Source organism: Natator depressus, chromosome 9, assembly GCF_965152275.1.
Source record: "Natator depressus isolate rNatDep1 chromosome 9, rNatDep2.hap1, whole genome shotgun sequence".
NCBI lineage: Eukaryota > Metazoa > Chordata > Testudines > Cheloniidae > Natator > Natator depressus.
In genome coordinates, this window is record NC_134242.1 from 63,130,823 (window position 1) to 63,152,780 (window position 21,958).

The 21,958-nt window shown below is 51.7% G+C and overlaps 1 protein-coding gene across 4 annotated transcripts; it reads right to left on the bottom strand.

The window, feature by feature from the left end:
* Window positions 1-1,723: 1,723 nt before the first annotated feature.
* PRRG3 (proline rich and Gla domain 3) lies at window positions 1,724-21,604 on the bottom strand. Of its 4 annotated transcripts, none has more exons than XM_074964381.1 (4): window positions 21,488-21,604; window positions 15,818-15,859; window positions 7,803-7,963; window positions 1,724-7,225 (listed from the first exon to the last, which is right to left on the bottom strand). In XM_074964381.1, the coding sequence occupies exons 2-4, from the start codon at window positions 15,822-15,824 to the stop codon at window positions 6,689-6,691; spliced, it is 705 nt and encodes a 234-aa protein (XP_074820482.1). In that variant the 5' UTR covers window positions 15,825-15,859; window positions 21,488-21,604; the 3' UTR covers window positions 1,724-6,688. The 4 variants fall into 4 exon arrangements, 1 of the variants encoding a protein (XP_074820482.1); XR_012641035.1 differs by lacking the exons at window positions 1,724-7,225; window positions 7,803-7,963 and adding exons at window positions 11,901-12,644; window positions 14,676-14,879; XR_012641036.1 differs by lacking the exons at window positions 1,724-7,225; window positions 7,803-7,963 and adding an exon at window positions 11,898-12,644.
* Between the last annotated feature and the right edge of the window lie 354 nt (window positions 21,605-21,958).

Sequence of the window (21,958 nt, forward strand, 5' to 3'; positions counted from 1 at the left end):
TGTACTGTATCACTGCACTATTACTGGGGCGCCTGGCTGTTAATCTCCTCCCATCCTCCACTCCACAAACTATCTGCCATTCAATGGAAATCCTTCTCAGTAACACTATGGTTTTGTTACTAAAAACGTGACATGGTCAGGTTAAAATATGTATTTTTAAAAACGTGATTGGGCTCTCTGAGCACCTATGCTCAATGGCATGCTAGAGCATGGAAACTGAAGAACGTTACCCTCTAATTTCCTTTGCCCCATTTATTGCGGTTGTTTATTTTTGCATCTTTTACTCTGGACAATGTACGCTGGTCGGTTTCAGTGGTGCATCTCTAGTCAGTTTTACTTTGAGACGCTCCAGGAGGGGCATGTCCTTATGTGGGCTGCAGGCATGGCACGGAAAAGTTTAAATCCAAACAAAAACCCACGTGCCAGGCCTAAGTGTCCTCAGAGAGCCTCAGCAAAAGAAGGAGCCACCATCAACACCACATCAACCTGTCGAGGGTTACTGCCTGCTAAGTGGTATGAGATGATGCAAAAGTATGGCAGGTTTTAAGGAGTTTTGAATCACCTTCCTGGAGCCATGGGCTTGAGATTCAATTCCTGGCCATAGTCCGGTCACAAAAGGGCTTAAGATAAACCCCAAGTTGCCTCCGTCCTGCTGTTTATGGGGGAGACTCTCAAAGATGCCTAAGCAACTTGAGAGCATAAGTCCCACCAAAAGTCAATGGGACTTAATGCTCCTGAATGCTTTGTAGGTCCCTGTGGAAATCTCACCCCACATCACCACTGCATACATTTAATCAACCTTAGCCTGGGACACTGCTTGAAAGGTCATGGCAGCAGTTCACGTCAGGGCTATAACTGCAGCCAATCAATATTACCCAAGAAACCCCCTGGGCCCTGCTTGTTAGCAGTATTCTCTCCATAAATGTCAGCTCCGTGGGGTGAGGACTGCATTTTATTCCCTGCACTGAATACGCCATCCGCAAACACCACCTTTCCCTCTGGTTTTCATTCCTGGTGCATTGGCACTGGGGAGGCTGTCGGGGATGGTCAGCCAGACAACTGATTGCTTGGCAGGGACACTGGTAGGCTGAAACCAGACCAGTGCATATTGCCTTCCAGACAAGGCTCTTGAGCTGCGCTATAAATATCACAGCATGGGCTAATCTTCCCAATGTGCCTGTGAAGTAAGCATTATTCCCACTTTACAGGGTGACAAAGGTCACAGTCCAAAACAGACTCTAGCCAGTGCTGGGCTGTAACCTGAAGACAACACGCCCTGTGTTTCCAGCACAGCGTTCTATGAGCTGCAAGTACCGTTTCAAAGATAAATTTCATGCCATTCTTTCTCTCTCAATAAGCATAATGCCAGCTCTAGCCCTGCATGCAGCGTTCTTTAGTCCTTCCTTTCAAGCTGAGTTTACTGATCACCTTCATCCAAGTTAGAAAGCTAGTCCATAAAAGGCACACAAGGGCCAGTTCATCCAGAAACCTTGTACCGTGTGTAGCTATTTACACTCATACAATAGGGGTGAAAAATGGTACCCTTGTGATTTCATAGTGCTTCACTTTGCACTGATGTAAATGACTACACAAGGTGCAAGGCTGAACTGGGCCCACAGAAAAGTCCTCCATCCTAAATAGGAGCTGACCCCTCCCCCCGAGTAACTCGGAACCAACAAGTTAGTTCAGTTAAAAGAAAAGTCACACTAAACAATTTTGACAGTGTTTTTTTTAATAAATAATATTTTGGCACAGAAATATACCAAGTTTTACAGAATACAAACCGCAGGGTTAATTACTGTGAATATTACAGAGAGAGAGAGAGAGGAATAAATTCCCATCTATCTCCCTCTGTTCCTTTTCAGGCTCTGGTGGATCCTGATCCGGCTACAGACCATATATACCTCTCAGCCCACTAAGGCCCACATGTGGAACACAGACCCAGAAGGAGAGAGAGACAACAAACAGCAGTGCAGGCATCTGCAAACAATGCAAGCGCGGCGCCTGGAACAGAAATAACATTTTCTCTAACCTTCAGTTTCCTGAGTCCACCTTTCCGCTGTCAGACATTTTCCAGAACGAAGGAGTGAGAACACGGGATGTGCTTGGGCCAGAGGCAAACCTGGGACAGTTGAGAGGTATATGTAGTGATGGGAGTTTCCACCCAGCTGAAATGTCCTTTCAGGTGCTTGTGGGGGGAGATTTGTGCTTGGTAACGTTACAGGGATGGCAGTGCTGGACGTTTCAATACTAGCACAGTGAGACCACCACATCGGGGGTCTGCCAACAAGAAGGGAGGGCACAAGGGAGAGAGCAGGAGCCCCCCTTGCTAAGCCAAGCTCCTTGCAATGAGGAACTCACCAGCAGGGTTGTAAAAGAGACAGTTGGAGGTGCAACTCAGAGAAGCAACTGGATTGCTTTCCAAGATGGCATGCAACAAGAGTACGGGCAGTTTCATTCCCTCAGTAATTCCTTTCATGCTTATCCTAAGTATAAGCTGTCGGTCCTTGTACCAGTCAGGGCATAAGTGCACTGTGCAACTCACGGGCACTAAACAAACATCACCAATAATCCATTTCTCCTCAAGAAAGTAACAGAGCTGAACCATTGTTCAGATCCAGTAAGCAGTAATCAGCTACTTTTCCAAAGCAGCTTTGAAAAGGGGACATCTCCAAGTTAAATATCAGACCCTGCAAGACAGAATTAGCCTTCCAGTGCTATTAACAACACTAAAAGCAAAACAGAGCTCACTTTATGCCATTTGTGTACTGGATGCATTTCTTGGCCACGCTGCCGTGGGTCACTTTCTGATCACTGATTTCAGAGTAGCAGCCGTGTTAGTCTGTATTCGCAAAAAGAAAAGGAGTACTTGTGGCACCTTAGAGACTAACCAATTTATTTGAGCATAAGCTTTCGTGAGCTACAGCTTACTTAATCAGATGCATCACGAAAGCTTATGCTCAAATAAATTGGTAAGTCTCTAAGGTGCCACAAGTACTCCTTTTCTTTTTCTGATCACTGTCAGGCTCCTCTGCCTTTGCACAATGTTGCAGCTTTTAGATTCACAGGACTGCAGAAGAGGTTTAAAGAGTTTAGGGAAGTTTGAGGCACATGGTTTTTGTTGGTTTCATTAAACCTTTTGCTGGGGTTTCTCTTTGATTTTACTGTGCTCATTGTGCTTCTGTTTTCTGAAGAGAGGGGAAGAGAAGGAAAGAATTTGGAGTGAGGCAAAAGCCCACTGGGAAACAATAACAAAGGTGATGTCAGTCAGAAAGCCAAATTCACAGCTGGTGTATGACAATGGAGTTGTGCCCTCGTAAGAGCAAGGAATTTGGTCCACTGTTTAATTAAGTTGCTCTCTGTAACTACTCATGATGTTCGGTTCTCAATGTTTTGACCCCAATAAAAAGTCAGGGACTAAAACACAGATTTTTCAAAAAAGATATTTAGAAAACCAAACATGATCAGTGCGTCTGACACTTTGTTTCTTTAAAAAAAAGGCTGACAATATTCTGTGAAATCCAGGCCTTAGCCAAATCAGCCCACACCCTCAATTTCTGCACATTCCATGCATTCTGAAATGGGCCCAAGAACAGATACAAGGGAGCAGCATGGGAGCATGAGGTCCACTATTGCTGATGAAAGCTGGGCCACGGAGTGTGCACTGCAACTCTAGAGAGTCTGACAGCACGTTCTGGTTTTAAATTGGTAGCCCTATAGCCTGAAGTTCAACACAGCCAATAGGGAAAACCCACAGATAATCCAATCCATGTCCACGCACCAAAGCACTCTTAAACCCATAAGGAGAAGAGGCCTCTGCAGACTGAGGAAGCTCAAAAGAACCTGCAGAATCTTACAGGGAACTTTCCTAAGCTCCGCCCATTTATCTTGCACTGGATCGTTTGTACCTTGATCCAAGGATCTCAAAGCACTTTACATGCCGTAAATTTAGCTTCACAACACCCCCACAAGCTACTGTCTGTCCGGAGGAGGAAACTGAATCACAGTGTAAGTGACTGTCCCAAGGTCACACACTGGCTCAGTGACAGAGCCAGAACCCAGACCTTCTAGCTCCCAGTCCTATGCCTTAACCACAACCTACCCCACAACATGCAGCCTCTGTATGTTTGTGATGTTTCATAGATCTTTTTACAGTTACAGGTGACCAAAAGTCATAGGAAAGAGTGGAGATTTGACCTCCTGGCTGCATATAAAGCACAATACTGTGAACATGGGATCTTCAACAGAGAGTCACATTTGTGAAGCTTGGTAGTGGCTTGTATCAAACATGCACCATGCAGAAAATGCCTCCTCCCCATATGGCCAGCCCCAGCCTCTGGAGACATTGCCGGGGGTTGGGGAGGGGAAAGAGTCCACCAGCCCCGGCAACTCCCCGCACAGCACTTCCTGCTGAACAGAAACATCACAAATCACCTGAGCTGATGGCAGCACAGTTCAGTTGGCTAATCAGAGCGCCTGAGTGTCTAGGGGCTTCCTCTGAGTTATGGGCTGGACAACACTGAGTTCCTCTTTCCCGCACTTTACTTCACAAGACCATGTTCACCCACAATTCCCCCTCCCTTTTCCCTTGTTCCTCTGCTCTCCCTTGTCTGTGTCTCCTGCCTCCTCTAGCTCTGCCCTGCCAACTGTGTGAGCTCCAGAAGGCAGCAAGGGGCAGCACAAGACGCTGAAGCAAGTCATGCTTGCCTTACCCTTGCAGGTGCACCAGGCCCTACGGTCCCAAGTCAATTCGCCCTGATCTCACAAAGCCCCAGGGATTCCCCTCTGCCTTAGCAGGTTCTGTACAGTAGCCTCAGCACAGATCACACTGTGGGCCTTGGAGACCAGTCTCACATCCTCACCTTGCAGAGCTGATGGTCCCGCAGAAGCAAAGCTGCAATGGACATGGGGAAGCACGTCTGGGTGCAGGATGGCAGGGGTGCTGCACTGCATCTGCCTCCAGCCTGGTGAGCATGTAGTTCAACACATTCCTTTCTGCAGATTGTTCACAGACTGCACTGGTATAGGAAGCTGGAGCATGGTGGGATGGGGAATGGGATGGAAAGACATCCTCTTTAACTGTGTCCAATTTGTGGAAGAGGCCCTGGCAGAGGTCTGGGAGGGGAACGGGAAAGAGTCAAGGAGGAAGAGGCATCCCCACACTTAAAGAAAGGGAAGAACCTTAAAAATCTGCCAGAATCAATCTTTGATTTGGCGTCATGCAGGGCAAAAGGACAGACCACTGCCCACCTGCCTCAGCCACACACAGAGACAGGAGGCACAAGAGGACAATCCCAGCTCAACACCTTCATCCCCAATTGTTACAGAAACACCGCTCACTAGAACAGATGTTACAAAAAGCAGTGATCATTGAGACACAAACCCCAGTCCACACCTCTAGAGACATTCTCTACACAGGCGCTAGCCCCCGGGATATTCCCCTTTGGAAATAAGATACAGGATCACAAAACATCTCCCTGGTTGCAGCCGCATCCCGCAGAAGATCACAAAAATGCAGGTGGGCAGAATGAGCAGAGAAGAGGGAGGAGGACGATATAAACTGCATCTGTTTCACTGATCCTGGTAACAGAGCTAGAGAGCGGATTTGTTTCACCCCTTGTGCAAAGCTGTACAGGGATCTCAAGTGATTGACATTCACACACACCTCTGACAAGAAACCAAGGAAAAATAAATCTTCCAAAGGCAAAATAAAATATCAGTGCTAAACAAGTGAGCAGTGAAATAGCCAGGACCATCCCCTACCCTCTCCCAGACAAAGATCCCACAGTCCAGATGCAGGGAAAAACAGGACCTCATTCAGACGTAGGAACAACACGATTGCTGAGGCACAAACCATCATCGGCTCCACTGATGGATGCTGCAAGAAACATTGAAAAGGTCCTGTCTATCTGTTCGCTGGTCCCATGACTACGGGTGTCTCAGCGCCATGGATGCCAGGGACAGTGTGTGCATATGCAGTGAGGCTGAGGTGGGCACCGAGGCAGCAGTGTGGCTGTTTCAAACACAGGACGACACTACACCTATTTTTTGGATTGAACACACCGACGAGAACCCCCACAGGGCCAGCGACAATCTGCCACTCATCTCCTGCTGTTATGGCACTTATGGGAAAGGGCTGGAGGGCCATTCTCCGTTCTCGCAGCCTGGCGCTCCACGGAGCACCCCTCCCCGCTTCTGTGAGTGCCACGTCGCATGGGCAGAGCCGCCTGTTTGGGGTGGGCAGGAAGCACCTCTTGCCCCTCGGGAAGGTTTTGTTCATGCTGCTCTGCTCTTCCCACTACAAAAAGAAATGGGGCTTTGCTGGGATACAGGGAGAGGAACTCCACTGCTGCGAGATCCTTTCACCCCAGTGATCATGGGCACCAAGGAACCTAGCACAACCTGCCAGGGTGCCTCTAGGGGGCTGGTCTCTCTCCATGCAGAGCCTGTGCAAGCTGGATTGTGGCTGCAGGAGAGGGGGGATCTCCAGGGCTTGTGCCTTCTTGCATCGGTGGCTGCTCTCTACTGCACCCCAGCCTGGACTCTGGTGCCACCCCCCACCTCCCGTTAGGGACGGTTATTTTTGGTGAGCAAAGAAGGTAAGGCTTTTCCGTGATGGCATCGTCTAGTAAAAGTGAGAGAGAGAATTACACCAAAAGGAGGGTCCAGGCGAATGGAGCTAGCGCCACTATTTGTCCAAGGCAGGGGCCACTCCCACTATCTCTTCGTATTTGGGCGGTGGGTCATTGTAGGAGACGCTGGTTTCCTCGCCACTGCTGCTCTCCGGGTGCCCGGTCACCTCCTCGTAGGAAGGGGGCGGGGTGGCGCTAGACAGTCTGGAGAGGACTGAGACGGAATGCTCCGGCGGGTAAAGAGTGCCATCCAGCTGGGAGCTGCCTCCTGCTCTGCCATCAGCAGGCACCCTGCTGCCTGGCTCGCGCTGGGACTGACCTTCCCCCTGGCTGTGAGATGTCTCTCGGTACACCATGACCCTGGGGAGGCTGCGGCCCGCTCGGCTGGCCAGGTAGCGGTTCTGGGCGTACGAGGGACGGTGGCGCGTGGCCTTCTGCAGCTGACACCTCCAGATGATGAACAGGGCAATGACTATGAGCAGAGCCACTCCCAGGAGAGGCACCACCACATACATAGCATCTGAGCGCTCTGTGCCCTGCCCGGGGTCCTTGACGGAGTAGACAGAGTTGGTGTATCCTTTCCAGAACTCCATCTGCAGAGGGGAACAAACCAGCACCAGTCACAGGCGTTCATGTCAAAGCAGTGCCCCTCAGCTTGGTGGCCGAAGGAAGGGGTGCTCGCTTACATGCCCGACTTCCACTCTGTAGCTGAGGTAGAACTGTTCCGCCACCGCCTACTGGTTCCCCTCCAATGGAGCACAAACCCGGGAGCCAGTACCTGAGACATCATGGGAACCAGTGCACAGGTTTCTGGGCTCTCGCCCTGACAGCAGCAAGTGGCCCAATGAGAGGCTGAGGGCCCCTGTGCTAGCACCACCTCCTGCCCTGGTTAGACTGGGGGGCAGGGAGTGTGCCACAAGCACACGGTGGCAGTGCCAGCAATGCCTTGCCCACACCATGGCTCGCAGTGCAAGGACACCTGGCAGGGAGATGGCGTTGCGTGGGACAGGTGAGCTGAGCTCAGGTTTCCTGCTGACACCCAGGGAACAAACCACCTCGTGGGCAGGGCAATCCGCTCTCTCTCCCCTCCATCTCCTTCACGCCCCCCTCAGGGCTCGAGTTATTCCATCTCCTCGGGCTCTGCTCCCCACAGCCTCACCGCCCATGTACCGTTTTCTCCTTGTTCTCGAACACCTCCTTGACCTCCTCATAGCTGCAGATCTCCTCGATGCACTCTCGCTCGATGGTGCCCTGGCGGAACTCCTCCAGGAAGCTGTTGGCCCGGGGGAAGCGTTTGAGAACCGAGTGGGCATTCTTGGCCCCCAGGAACACTGAAACACACAACGCAGAGAGGCGCTGAGGACTCCCACACACCCAGCCCCAGCACGATCCAACGAGCGGCCTCTCGCTGCCACAGGGACCAGGCTACTACACAGGTGCCCACTGGCTATGCTACACAGCCCAGTGCTAGAGTCCGCCCACCCAGTCCCGCGAGCTCAGAGGGCACAACATCCTACCAGAGAGAGGGCAGAGCAGGCGCTGAGCAGCCCTTACAGGCTCTCCCGCTGCCTAGGACCAAGCTGGCCAGTGCTAGCATGATGGAGCCAGACGGGAACTGTGCGCTGGGCTGAGGGAGAACAATGGCAAGAGAGATTCACAAGTAGAGTTTTAATAGTCCCCACCCCCGCACCAGCAGAACACAATGACCTCGGCAGTGCCACATCACAGCCCATCCCTCTCTCTCAACAGCCCTGAATGTTTCGAAGTGCGGGCAGGACTAGACTGAGGGGAAAACTTGCGAGTGCTACACCGGGCTGGTTGTAACTTCAGGCCCTCGGTGCTATTGTCCATCCCGCCCCCCTGCCCAAGCGAAATCCAGTGCTGTTGGGATGCAGGGGGAGGAGATCAGAACCCAGCCTGCAATCAACCCACACAATGGTGATCACGGAGGGATTCTGGGCCATATCCACTAAAAGCATTGGCCAAGCTCCAAGGGGATTTTAGTCATACCTGGGGTATACTGTTCATGTTAAAACCCTGCCTGCCCTTTGGTTTGCTGCTCCCTGCCTATGACTGAGGGTCTCCTGTTGCAATATCACCCACCTGCAGTCTCCTGTCTAACGGCATCAGAAGCCTATGCAACACCCAATCTGGGCTGATCCAGCCATCCTGTACCACCTGCCCTGGTTCCTTACAACACCACGTGAACTCAGTTCAATGGGCTGGGAACCACCAGCTGAATTAGAGGCAAAGCGCCCGCTGCAATAGGGGACCAGAGCACAACTGGTAGCGCTATGGCACTGCCCCATTTATGGCCACAACAGGAGGAGGCAGTCTCAGGGCACAGGGAAGAGGCATGGATGGAGGAACAGGAGCTCCTGAGGCAGAGGGTCTGAGCCCTCCACTGGCACGCTGCGTTGCCGGCAGCACCACCACTGCTCAGGAGAACCAAAGCGCCATGCGTCTATCTGCTGCCAGAACCAATGATGAGCAGGGACTCTCGGTTAAGAGGCGCCACTGTCTGAAGGAAGGAGATTGGGGCTTTTGCAGCCCTTCTCTACGTCATCGTCACAGCCCATGCTGCAGCTACATTATAGGTCAGCAGATTAGGCGGCATCTGCACCAGCGCCGAACCACGATAGCTGCAGCAGGGGATAATGCCAGTCTAAGTACCAATGGGCCAATGCACCTATGCTAGCTGTGCTCTCCCCGCCCCTTATGCTGCATTACCAATCCCACGTTCCCAGTACACCATTGCACGGTGAGAGATTCTAAAACGCCTTCTGTGATCCCAGAGGGATTGTCGGAGATGAGGCCAAACTCCCATAGTTCCCCAGGAGTTGGCATTATTTCCAACTCCCTTTCTCAAACAGGCCAGGACAAACCCTCAGCTCAGGAATGGTTCCAGCTGGAGCTTTGGAGAGGCCATCCTGAGGTGCATCCGACAGCTGCTACGAGGTACAGAGAGCCCTGACAGCATCTGTGAAGAGCCAGAGACCAATACCAGCAGTTCACGCAGCTTCGGCTGCAACGTTCATGCCCCTACCCCACCTATGGCTGGATCTGTGCAGTACACAAGGATGACACTCCACAGATGAAATCCCACTTTGGGTCCACACCATGCCACAAACTGGGGACACCAAGTGGTTCAGGACCTGTGAGGAGCAGCAAGCAGCTGCATAACTTCATACTAAGGAAGGACACTTTTCAGTGCAGTGGGTGTGGACTAGCCCCAATGCGGAAGCACCAGCCCACAAGGAGGAGACAGCGAATCACCCTGCCGAAGAGTGGCAATTGCCCTGTGGAAGCTATCCACCCAGGACAGTTATTTCTCCCTTGGGTCCCAGTTTGGGGCTAGGAAGTCTCCAGCAGCTGCTGGTTTCAGACTCTCGCAATGGCATGGCATTCCATGCAGTGGCATGTGCTCAGAGCAGCCAAGGTGGCAGAGAGAATTCATGGATTTAAATAATCAGGGATCACACAAAGATCATGCAAACATACCCAGGGTGCTCAGAGCACACAGGAGAATGGTCAAACACTCTGGACTCTTCCAGGAGAATAGAGGGGACCCCTACTCTCACTGAAGGCCCAGGCAGTGATGGGGTCTCCATCCCCACAGCAATTCAGGGTCACCCAGCAGGCCAACCAGTGCCTCAGTTCATGAAACCATTCCCAGATGGCACAAACCCAGAGACCTGTACCCAGGACAGTGCACATTTGGGAGACAAGGCCAGGTGGGTTACCAGTCATGACACTTCACTGACTACTGCAGCAATTATCTCTGCAATCGCATGCATTTTGCAAAATCCATGTGAAAGCAAAGGCAAGGTCTCCTGTGCACAATGGAGTGAGAGGGCAGTGGGATTTGAAACAACTTTCACACAGCCAAACTGTTACACATGAAGCAGTTGTTCATTAGCACAGCCTGCGATTTGCCCAGACAGTAAGTGCTCTGTGCACACACTTTCTAACTAATGGCAGGACTTGGAAGAAGGATCATGCGAGCAGTTAACTAAAAATGTTACCTTCTCTTTAATTAGGAGTCATTTGTTGCTATATTGGTGGCAGGTTTCTCCTTATGTTTTCATGAGACCTTCATTTTTCCTACTCTCAACTGGTATGGTGAGTGGTTTTATGGAGTATACTGCTCCAGAGGCATTGATGTGTATTAGCAATTACTGCTATGACATGCCACCATCTTTTGGTCATGATGGGATACACTTGATGAGTTACTGCATTTACTTTTTTTCCCTAGGGTTTATTAATATTTGCTCTGGTGAGGGAGTTTATGGAAGAGAGAACTGCTGTTGTATGGACTGCGACACTGGCAGATCAAGTGGCAGCTCATGCCAAAGTCCCCATGTCTCAACTGATCACGGAAAAATATACAGCTGGAAGCAGTCTGGCTCACCTGTGTGTTAGTGTTATTAAAATAGGTATGAGAATTTACTAACATGTTTAGCCTTTACAGATTGCTTGTGAATTGCTGCATGCATTAATCTCACCTTAAAATATGGGATACAGACACTGCAAGTAATATTTAAGCATTTGTATTGTAAGCTTCTGTGACGCTGTAAATCACCAGACAAGAGAGACATTAACTAGTGTAAAGTGCTAGTCACCAACAGAAGGTGTTACGTCCTGGCCAAGAGGAAGGCCCATCAACATCAGATGGACTATTGTAGAACATTAAAGAGAACAAAAGACATTTGTTGCTCTGCTCTTCCTCCCACCACGAAGATGAGTCATGCAGGTGGATTCCTCCCATCAGCTGAGTTCACAACTCAGAGCACAAAGAATCATAGGACTGGAAGGGACCTTGAGAGGTTATCTAATCCAGTCCCCTGCATGGAGAGAGAGGAATAAAAACACTTAACAATAAAGAACTGGATCTCTATGATGCTTGGACTCTGGGGGGCAAGATTTTCTATGCATAAGCAAAAGATCCCCAGAGCTTAGTCCAGGTTAGCCCTAAAGGACATATAGAGTTTGCTTTTTATAGAAGCTTCTACCTCTTGAAACTTAAGATTGTAACTCATTTGTATATTTATGTTTACCTGCTTGAATCTTGTAAATAACTCATTTCCTTTCCTATTTACTAAATCTTTAAATAGTTTATTATAGGATTGGTTACAAGTGTTGTCTTCAGTGTGAGATCTAAGGTGCAACTGATATACGGCATATCAGTATATAATATGACTCCATATGAAGGCTGTTACTGAGCCAGAGTTTCCACTTAATAATTGGTTGGTGAAATCTAAGTATAGAACTAGCAGGCAATTTGGGGTTTGTGCCCTGGTTCTTAGCAGTCTGCCCTGAGGTTGGTAGTCACGCTCCTGAGTCACCGCAGACAGCTCGACATGGATAATAAAGAACAATATGAAGCATGTGAATTACAATGACTTCTCCAGAATCTACTTTATTATACAAAGATGCAGGCCAACTGCAATACTAGACCAGAGCAACATATTTACAAAAACAATGGGAATGGAGAGGCTATTTTACAGTCATCAAGTGCATCTCGCTGGGGCCCCAGCTCTCCTATTTCTTCAGTCTTTGTGAAGGACTTTCATGGGGAATGGCTGTGAGGGAGCTGTCCTGAGAGGAGCACTGGACAGCTTAGCAGGGATGTATTGAGCAGATGATGCAGGGATCGGTTGCTGGGTCAGCTTTGGCTGTCATCTGCTCTTCAGCCTTCATGCACTGGGTGGAGATTTCACAATGGAGCTGTCTATCCTCAAGTCATTTCCTATCTTTCTGGAAATAGCGTGGCACTAGCTCCTCGGCCTTCTGCCTTGACCCATCCAGTCTTTCAGAAGTGCATCTCACTTCGTCCTCCTCACACTGGAACACTCACTCCGATCTCCTTTGAGTCTCCCTCTGTGTTTCCTGAAGTGACAAGCCTGTTCCTGCTTTTCCTGGACCTCAGGTTTGCCAGCCTTTCCAACACTGTGCAACCTCGCCACCTGGCCCGTTCCCTGCTCTGGGACATCCACGGTGCTATACTGGCTTCTATAATGAAAAGAAACAAATAAGAGCTTCAATAAGGGAATCAAAAGCTCGATCATTCCTTGGATCATTAAGGAACACAATGGAAGTCATTGTTCTAGCTCAATTTTGAATGCCAGTGCCTCCAGAAAGGCTCTCCTTGGACTGGAGCCCGCAAGGACCCCTTAGAATTCACAATTGTTACAAGAAGGGTGGAGATGCTAAATCATTGGAACGAAGGACAAGGAAGGGATGGGGAGCTACTGACAGTCAGTATAACCACACAATCAAAGGCTACTTATCAGGCAAACAGGAGCCTCAGAGACATGTCTGTGCGGATGGTCCCAGCAAGAGTGAGCAAGGGATATCAGAGCAAGGCGGGAGGCTGGTAGGTTAGCCCTGGAGTCACTCAAGTGGACACTGGGGGACAGGCTCAAAGAAGGCAGGGGTTGCGTGAGCTTCTACAGCAGGGGTGGGCAAACATTTTGGCCCGAGGGCCACATCTGGGTGGCGAAATTGTATGCAGGGCCATGAATGTAGGGCTGAGGCAGGTGGTTGGGGTGCAGGAGGGGGTGTGGGACGGGATGCAGTGTGCAGGAAGGGGCTCAGGACAAGGGGTTGGGGTGCAGGAGCGGTGAGGGGTGCAGAAGGGGGCTCAGAGCAGAGGTCTGGAGTGCAGGGGGGGTGCAGAGTTTGAGAGAGGGTTGGGGTGTGGGATGCAGGAGAAGTTCGGGCTGTGAGCTCCGACCCGGCGCTGCTTACCTCAAGTGGCTCTGGGGTCGCAGCAGTGCGGCTAAGGCAGGCTCCCTGCCAGCCCTGGCCCTGCACCATTCCTGGAAGTGGCCAGTATGTCTGGCAGTGGCTCCTGGGGGTGGGGTGGGGCAGGCAGCTCCGCCATGTGCTGCCCTCGCCTGTGGGTACCACCCCCTGCCCAAAGCTCCCATTGGCCACGGTTCCCCGTTCCCGTCTAATGGGAGCTGCGGGGGGGTGGTGCCTGCAGGCGAGGGCACTGCACGGAGCCCTCTGCCCCTCCCCAGGGACCATAGGGATGTGATGCCTGCTGCTTCCGGGAGCGGCGCAGGGCCAGGGCAGGCAGGGAGCCTGCCTTAGCCCTGCTGCGCCACAGGGCTGGCAATCCCGCGGGCCGGATTGAAAGCCCTGATGGACCGGATCCAGCCCACAGGCCGTAGTTTGCCCTCCCCTATTCTACAGGGTAAAGGGGAATAAGCATTGCCTCCAAACTGGATGGGAGGTGTGTGTGTGGGGGGGGTAGAGATTTTCAAAGGCACTAAGACCAGTGAGCCCCAGTGACTGTCAACAGCAGGGTTTGCCCCGAAGATCTCCCTCTGTACGCTGGAGCACAAGCGTGACGAAAGATTTACAGACACAAAGGAATAAGGATTACAGTTAATTGGTATCCACGGTAGATTTCTTTCAATGCATTCAGTGCCTGACAGCAGGTAGGATAAACAGTAATTATCCTGGCAGCTCCCATGGCCTGTGTTAGCTCTACATCACTTTGATAACAAAATATGCCAATGACTGTCTTTCATGCATTAATCAGACAGAATGGCACATGACTGAGGCCAGATAAGAGCAGCATGCTAATTGGGTGCCATGGCCCAGGGACCAACAGATGCAGTGCCACAAACGTTTGGCCACAGCAGACAAGAGGTAGCTTCCTGCCACCAAGTTCTTATTTGTAGGCTTAAGCTGCAGTTTGTGTTATTTTGTTTTTCCCCCTTACTTCACCAGCTTCGAGTCCAAGCAGATGGCATTGCTCAGCGGCTGCTGGGTACAGCCACCCTAACAGTGAACGTGGCTCATATGGCCAGAAAGGCATTGGGCAGGGTTACTGGGGAATTATTGGGGAAGGGCTTGGTAACTGTGGAGCCAGGGATGGCAGGGAAGGGGGAGAGGTGGGCCCTTCCACCCTTGTCTGAGGCGACAAGTGCCTTTTAAAAAGCACTAATGGCAGCATCCATAACAAGCCACTCTTTCCCCTGCACCTGCCCTCAGCCACTGGCACAATATATATAACAAAGAGCTGCGTACCTGGCACAGAGTAGCCCTCAGCTCCCAGCTCTTCCTGCTGGCTCAGCTTGACCGCTGTCTCCACTGTCAGGTCTGGATCCTGGCATGCCCCAAGCAGATCCCAAGATCCCTGGCCTCTCCCAGTCTGGCTTCAGAACCAGGGCTATCCTCAGCTCCCAGCGGAGCATTGAACGCAGCCTCTGTGCCACGCAGCAGCACATCAGGCTGCACACAAGAGCGAGCAGGGAGGATTCAGTGTAGCTCTTTAAAGATCAAACATGCTTTTTCCACCCTGCCATTATTGTCCCAGCTTTATCGTGCTGAGCAATCAGGCCCTCGATATTGTCACAGCACAGCTCGCTAGTCCAAGCAGCGGCCATTACAGTGGGTTACTTGGCTGTTCGCTTACACAGCAATTGTAGGGCCTGGGTAACCTCCCCTTCCCAGCTAGTCATCAATGCCCACAGCACTCTCAGATCTGCCCGTACCATACTCCCAGGAGCCATACTGGCGACTGGAGCAGAACAAAGTCAAATTACTGCTGAAGAAGTGGGTTGTTGTGAACACAGTGCACAAATGAGCACCACCACCTGGGCAGCACAGGTAACAGGCCCCCAGCCAAATGGCCCCAGAATGGAAAGCAGACCAGGCAGCCTGCCTAAGCCGTGACCAGTGCACTGTGGGAAGGGCAGAGCAGCACTCTGTGCATGACTGGGGCTATTAGGCCAGCAATCTGTGCCCACTCTGGCTTGATAAGGTGGTGAGAGCAAGGCTGAGCCAAATGGTGGCATAACTGAAAACGCAGTTGGGTGGGGGTGCCTGGTGTGTTACAGGCATGCGAGAGGGACCAGCAATTCACCCAGCTGTTCTACTGTACACCAGGCTCTGACTCTGCAGCCCAGGAACACACAGCGAAGAGATGTGCAGGAAGAGACAGAGCCGTGCCTCAAGCCTCTGATCCTAGAAGGGGCCATGACACTGCCCCACTCCGAGACCCAAGGCAACACAGACTATTCCCTACCCTCTTCTCAAAGAGGAGGCTACCAGCCCTTTCCCCCACCACATGCAGGAGACCCGTCCCCCCACACCCCTTGCTCCAGAAGAGGTGAAGACACCATGCTTGCCCCTCCCTGCCCTTGAGGCCCTCATTGGGAAATACTTACTTGCCATGCTGCCTTGCTCAGATACTCAGGGCTTTCACCTACCTGTTGGGAAGAAAATGGGAGAGTCATGGAGGGCTCAAAGCCACAGGCAGTGGTTCCAAGCCCTTGGTCACACCAGTAGCAGGGACTGATCCATGGGGAAAGACGGCTTTTTCTGGAGCCTAGGCAGCCTGCTGCAGGTCCCAGCTGAGCTCTATATACCCATCGTCTCTACAGGAAACCATGACCCACCCAATACTGCCCCCAGGCTCCTTTGGTACACACCACATGTCGCAGAATGGCAGCTGGCCCTCACCAGCTCATCCAACCCGCTTTCAGCCCTCCCACCCCACATGTCCATTTGGCTGCCCCCAAATCCCTTGGCTTCAAGACAGCATATCAGTGGCTCTGCATAACTCCCGAGTGCCCAAGAGGCAGGCCACAAGGCCTAAAGGGATTCCCATCAGTCAGCTCAGGGCATCTTTGTCTCTCACTGAACAATGTGCCCCACTTCAGTAGGAGAGGGTAAAAACACCCCCATGGCTTCTGCTCCATCACATCATGCAGGAGAGATGTAGCACACTCAGTCCCCACATATTAACTGACTGCTTCATATCATCTAGCCTCAGGCTGGCAGGCAAGAGGCCTAGAACATGCAGGCTTGCAAAGTGCTTTACAACCTCTCCCCACAGCAGGAGACTTTGTACTTCACTGCCAGGCTACGTCCAACTTCTGCTGCCCTAACATTAACTACCCCTTGTTCCAAGGCCAGCGCCTCTTACGTGGCCAGGAAGGCTCTGCCAGCCAGTGTAAACCCACAGTGTGCACTAAGGAGCCTTACTGGTCTGAGAACTTATAGCCTGATCCTGCAACCTGTGGAGGCCGGGTCTACACCACAAAGTTTTCCTGGAATAGTTATGTTGGGCAGGGGTATGAAAGCACAGCTAGGCTGCCAAAAACCTCCATGTAGATGCTGCCAGCATGAGTCCTTTTACCAGTATAGCTTACGTCGTTTGGGCTGGAGGTTCAACCATACCGGCAAAAGATCTCTTTATGCCGCATCTCCTCTAGGCGGCTCTACTGGCATAGCTACTGGTATAGCCTCCCTCATGTAGACTGCTTGGGGTGTTCTCAGCTCCCTAAGGCAGTAGGAATTGAGGATGCTCAACCACCTCACAGGATCAGGCCCTTGAAGAAGAGAGTTTGGACATCTGGGTGCATACAGAACAGTGTCCATAAAATGAAAGATGAGCTAGATGGCCAGGAGCCCAGAGCCAAGCCAGAGGATGAGAAACAAACAAGATTTCTTCACCCAGAGGTGCCAGATCAAAGCCGATCTCCACAGCACACAAATACTGTACTACAGGCTTGAAAACTGCACCTGGCACCTGCTAACTTTAGGGTGAATACACCAGCCGCATGAAGGAAGAAACACCCACAGAACGTAAGCTGTTTGGGTTTGTACGGCACCTGGCACACAGGGGCCCCAGTAATGGACCAGGGCCCAAGGCACCACTTCAACACAAGTTGCGTAACAGTAATATAGTAATAGTATCCCCAGCTGCTAGAAAGAGAGGGTGCTGGAATGCACTGCTTAGGGGGATCGAGCAGCCTGCTACTCTATCCTTCCCCCACCTCCCGGCTACTGCTACTCTACCCATGCCCCTCAACTGCCTCCAGTGTATTTATGTTTGAGCCCTTCTCCTCCATGAACGGTTCCAGTGGATGCTTCTGCTGTTCACAGCTTTCCCGCGTAGCTGCAGAATGACAACTGCTGACTGTTTCACTGCTGCTCAACCTCCTGAATAGCAGCAGCGCAAACGAGAAGAGTTCCATTAATGCTGCACAGCAAAACTAACAGCCCCGCAGTGGGGCGACAGCGGTGTGCAAACTCAGGAAGGCAATACTACATTTGGAAGGTTAACTTGCTGTAAACAATGAAATCACATTATGCAGAAGTGTCTGGTGTCCCTCCACACACAGGAGCAATTTCCTATTCACCAGTGACAAGAGGATTCTTCAGACTCTATTCTACCACCTCCCCATTGTGCTCTGCTAGCCAGCTCAAGCCCATGATGCATCGTTACAGGAATTCCCCAGCTTTTCTCCCCCCCATCTCAGATCTGCACAGCAGAACCCAATTCCATCCAGGGGCTCTAGTGACTCTGCAAACCAGAGAGGTAAAAAGAGTCTCACCGGACTTTACTTTTATTATTGGGGGTTGGGGGGAGAAACAACAAGAAATAAAAGCTACACTAGTCTGAGGTCCAGGATTTACAATACTCAGATCTAGATCAGTCCTTACGTAGCTCAGCAACAGTTTCTAAGCCCAGTTACTTTACTCACGAGTGCTAGAAATAAAAGTCACATCTCTTCAAAACCCAGAAACCTAAGGCTTCCAGTAACAGAGCAATTTTTTCTTACCCCAACAGAGCAGGGAGTAGTGAACCTTGCACACAACCTCTTTTTGGTTATTACTAACATTTCTATCCACCAACACCACAACTATATCTTACATGATTTTAGAAGCTGTTGTATCAAGAATGGTTAGACACAGAAAATAAGTCTGTAGCCATATGGAATGCACATTTCAATGGCCTAAAGCATTCTCTAGCAGTCTGTGAAATATTGACTGCAAAATACATGCTGGAATTAAAGTGGGGATGAAGGAAAAAAGCAAGATAACCTGATTTTACAGTCTGCTATCTCACATTCCACCAGGGGCTAGGAAGACAGACTGGACCAATATAGATGCTTTCAACAAAAAGAAATTTTTTCTAAGCTCTGGTTAGCCCAATAGAGGAAACTTCAGTCCCTAAAACATTGATGTGACACAGGTTGAGAACTTGTAACTATAACGTGGTCAGTTGCATCGGCTATAATCAGAGGTTGCTTTGCTGTGGCTAATTTTTGCTTATGTTCGGTTTCATTAAGAAATAAAGATTTACGTGACAACAGGAGAGGGTTACACACAAACCCTCATCTTCATCAACAATACTTAAAAGGGACAAGGTGGTCTACAATCATTAATTTATCCTCATACAAGTCAGTGGCAAGAGCTGGGATTAGAAATCAGGAATCCTGGCTCATTAGGCCACATGGTGTCTCTGATGAGCGGTGGTGTACACGCCTCTTGCGACAGGACACATTTCAGGGGGTAGGGGTATGTGTGTGTGTGGGGGGATGGGGGATCATTTTAAGAAGAGTTGATATTTTAAACTTAATTATAAGCTTGAGGCCGGGCTGGTAATTCTTGAATTAAGCATGCAAAGGGCCAGCTGATGGGACGCAGGTCATGTGAGGAACATGAGTATATTCCTAGCACGAAGGAGTAGGGCGATTTAATCCAGTGGAAAAACAACCTGGTAGATATGAACTTCAATATTCATGTGTATACCATACACACGATTGACGTGCATGTATCATAGCAGCAAGTGACATAGATTATATAGAAATGCATTTATATTCTGGGCATGTATTTCACATTTCTGAACACACCAGCATTATAGGCACCCATACAAAACACAGGGTCTGGAACACAAAATACACCACCTCAAAGGACACTGAAGAGTTAATTTTTTCTGCCCAAGGATGACAAAAAGCTAAGGAATCCAAACCCAGAACCCAGCCTCAACGCCCACCCGATCAGTGCCCCTCCCTCCTTCTCTGAACAGTGTTTTCCTCCTCTATAAATACACCATCAATAGGAGGTTGCCATGGCAATGGTGAGGAGGCGTGAGGGATACAGCAATGGGGATGCTGATGCAGTCACACATTCGTGTCTTCCAGACCTGGCAACCCCCGGGCTCCCCCCACCCAATGATGATGCTGAAGAAGGAAACTGTGCTGGTAGAATATGGTGTCCTCCACCTCTAGCAATACAGGCAGACTCTGCGTGGGTGTGTGGTCTGAGGGAAGGATGTACGCAGAGAGAGAGATAAGCCAGAACCCCCGATCTTCTTGCCAGCACAGGAGCGGGTTGCGGGATTCCGTAACATCACTGACGTGTGGTGGCACGTCGGGAGGCTGCCGGATTGTTGGGCGTCATACCGCCAAGGATGCCAGCTGCTTTGCAAGTTTTAAGAACTATTTTTGTTTTCAAAGCCAAGATCAACACATCGGGGAAGGCTCCACAGGCTCCAATTCCCAGAGACCACAAAGCCCCATGGTTGCCAGGATGCCATCCCACAAACCAATCCACAAACCCTCAATGGGACCAGAATTCATCCCCACAAACCAATCCTAAAACTCACCAGGTTTGGAGTGGTATGCTTGCAAACAACTGTGTGAGCTGATACGTACCAGCCAGGCACGCTCCAGCCTCAGCCCCCTGGACCTGCCCCAAATCCCACAGTAGCTCCAGTGAACACACCTTCCCCCACAGTCCACAGCACCCACACACCCTAGCAGATACTTTCCTAGCTCCTTGGAGTTTAGCATTCAAGTACCGATTCGTTTCACTCTTCCCTCCATTGCCATCGGTGCTTCCCCTCCCCCCTGCCCATCCCAACCCCTCTTTCCTTCCCCATCACTTCCCTGACATTCCTGCCTCCCTCCTGATTCCCAAAGGTGGACTCAACCCCCTTCCTCTCTACTCCAGTGCCCAAAGCCCGCCCTCCCCCTCAATCCCAGTACCATCCCTCTTCTAGCACACCCCTCAGCCTCCCACCCAGTCTCTACTGCACCCCCAATTCCCACAGCCCTGGGTTGTCTCCAGCTCCTAAAAAGTCATACTACTTCACACTACCCTGCCCCCTCCTGCCCCATTTCTTCCCCTCCACTCCCCATAGTGCCCCCACCCCAGACATCCACCTCATTCTTCCTCCAGCCCCTTCCACATACCTATTCCTCTGTCCACACCTCCCATCCCTATGGGCCCCCTCCCCGTCCCTGCTCCTCTATCCACCCCCCCATTCCTATGGGCCCCCTCCCACTGCCCTCTCCTCTCCCTTTCCTCTAGCCTCCTGGCTCTTCCCCTCCATCTCCCCCTATTTCCCCATCCACTACCCTCCCCAACCCCCTCTCCTCTCATCCCCTGCCCCTTGCCCTATTCCCCCACTCCATGGCCCTCCCCTCTATCCCAGCCCTATGCACCCTAAACACCCACCCCTTCTCCCCTCCCCATCACCCCTTCGCCCATCCACCCCATACCCCTGCCCCTTTTCCCCTCCCCATCCACCCCATCCCCCTCACCCCTGCCCCTACTCCCCACCCCATCCCCCTCACCCCTGCCCCTACTCCCCACCCCATCCACCCCATCCCCCTCACCGCTGCCCCTACTCCCCACCCCATCCCCCTCACCCCTGCCCCTACTCCCCACCCCATACCCCTCACCCCTGCCCCTTCTCCCCTCCCCATCCACCCCATACCCCTCACCCCTGCCCCTACTCCCCTCCCCATCCACCCCATACCCCTCACCCCTGCCCCTTCTCCCCTCCCCATCCACCCCATACCCCTCACCCCTGCCCCTACTCCCCTCCCCATCCACCCCATACCCCTCACCCCTGCCCCTACTCCCCTCCCCATCCACCCCATACCCCTCACCCCTGCCCCTTCTCCCCTCCCCATCCACCCCATACCCCTCACCCCTGCCCCTTCTCCCCTCCCCATCCACCCCATACCCCTCACCACGACCCCCTCCTTGTACCTCCCATTCCCCCTCGCCTTGCCCTCGTCCCCTCCCCCCAGTACCTCATGCCCGCCGCAGCTCCGGGCTCCCCGCGCGCGCGCACACACAGAGCCGACGGCTCCCCGCCCGCCCGGCGCAGCCCAAGCCTGCAGCTACCAGTGTCCACCCGCGGACAAGGGGCGGGGCAGGGATGAGCCGCCCCCTCTGTCCAATCACAGAGCGGGGGCGGAGCTCGGGGACGTTTATGGCCAATCATTCAGCCGCTAAGGCGTGAGAATTTCATCTAATCTGCCCAATCACAAAAAGGGAGGGGAGGGCCGCCTCTCCCGCTGTGACCAATCAGCGTGATAACGGCGGGCTTTGCCGCCTGCTGTGTCCACTGAGAAGGCAGCGTTTGAAGGAAGGGCCGTCCCATTTCTGGGTTTCAACGCCATTGCGCCGCAGGGTGTTCTGGGAGTTGTAGTCCTAATGGCTGGGTCATGCCAGGCAGCTGCAGGAAGTGGGCACGAAGCTGTGGGAGGTGTCTCCGCTCG

What these genes read in the sequence shown, in the direction of transcription:
- PRRG3 (XM_074964381.1), bottom strand. An exon ending in TCGAGAACAAGGAGAAAACG is followed by an intron (nt 7,226 to 7,802) that starts GTACATGGGCGG and finishes TCCCCTCTGCAG; the next exon opens with ATGGAGTTCTGGAAAGGATA.